The sequence below is a fragment of the Lagopus leucura genome, unplaced genomic scaffold (assembly GCF_019238085.1).
Source record: "Lagopus leucura isolate 7727_CA_CO unplaced genomic scaffold, USGS_WTPT01 32989-0_obj-0_obj, whole genome shotgun sequence".
NCBI lineage: Eukaryota > Metazoa > Chordata > Aves > Galliformes > Phasianidae > Lagopus > Lagopus leucura.
In genome coordinates, this window is record NW_024962979.1 from 1 (window position 1) to 1,027 (window position 1,027).

Here is a 1,027-nt window from a genome sequence, read left to right on the forward strand (position 1 = left end):
TGAACCCACTCCAACCCAACCATCCCATGCCTCTATGACCTTCCAGGGCCTTCTGAACCCAATCCAACCCAACCCAACCATCCCATGCCTCTATGACCTTCCAGGACCCTTCCAACCCACGTATCCCTTGGCTCTACAGAGGATACACCAGGTGAGTGCAGGTGACCATCGCCCACTGCCGCACCGGTGTCCGCATCGAGTCCAGCGGTTCTGCTTTGATGAACTCCTGCAACACAGACCAAGGGGATGGGGATGGGGACGCGGATGTCACATCCACCCCATTCCCCACCCCCCCCATCCTGACCCTCTCCCCCCCCCCCCCCCCCCCCCCCCCAACCACCCAACCCTGGCACCCGTTTCTCACCACCATCTGCGCCACGAGTTCGGCTTTGCGACCCAAAACAAAGTCAGTGCATTTGGTGCTGCCACGGACGGCCCGGCTGATCATGGCGATGCTCCGGATGAGGCACAGCTTCAGGGTCAGGTCCTGAGCACAGAACCGTGGTGACACCATCACAGATTGTCACCTCCCGGCACTGGGGACACTTTGCCCCATGTCCCTCCCCACACCGGGCTCTGTGGGGAGCGGCTGGGCCTCCATCCTGACAGGAGACCCCATGGCTGTGGGGCACCACGACCCCCATTGCCGCAAAGAATCAGAGCCCCATAGCTATAGGGCGCTGGGACCACCATAGCCACAGAGAATTGGGAACCCCATAGGCACAGAGAACCAGAACCCCATAACCATGGGGCACCATGACCCCGACAGCCATTAGAATCAGAACCCCATAGCCATTAGAATCAGAACCTCATAGCCAAGGGACACTGGGAACCCCATAGCCATTAGAATCAGAACCCCATAGCCATTAGAATCAGAACCCCAGAGCCATTAGAATCAGAACCCCATAGCCATGGGACACTGGAAAACCCATAGCCGTTAGAATCAGAACCCCATAGCCATTAGAATCAGAACCCCAGAGCCATTAGAATCAGAACCCCATAGCCATTAGAATCAGAACCCCATAGC

The 1,027-nt window shown here is 57.7% G+C and overlaps 1 protein-coding gene across 1 annotated transcript; it reads right to left on the reverse strand.

Annotated features, from left to right (window-relative positions):
• Positions 1-67: 67 nt before the first annotated feature.
• Positions 68-700, reverse strand: LOC122190920 (maestro heat-like repeat-containing protein family member 1). The gene is made up of 2 exons (XM_042891068.1): positions 365-700; positions 68-226 (listed from the first exon to the last, which is right to left on the reverse strand). Exons 1-2 carry the CDS (start codon positions 512-514, stop codon positions 134-136), a joined length of 243 nt encoding a protein of 80 aa, XP_042747002.1. The 5' UTR covers positions 515-700; the 3' UTR covers positions 68-133.
• Between the last annotated feature and the right edge of the window lie 327 nt (positions 701-1,027).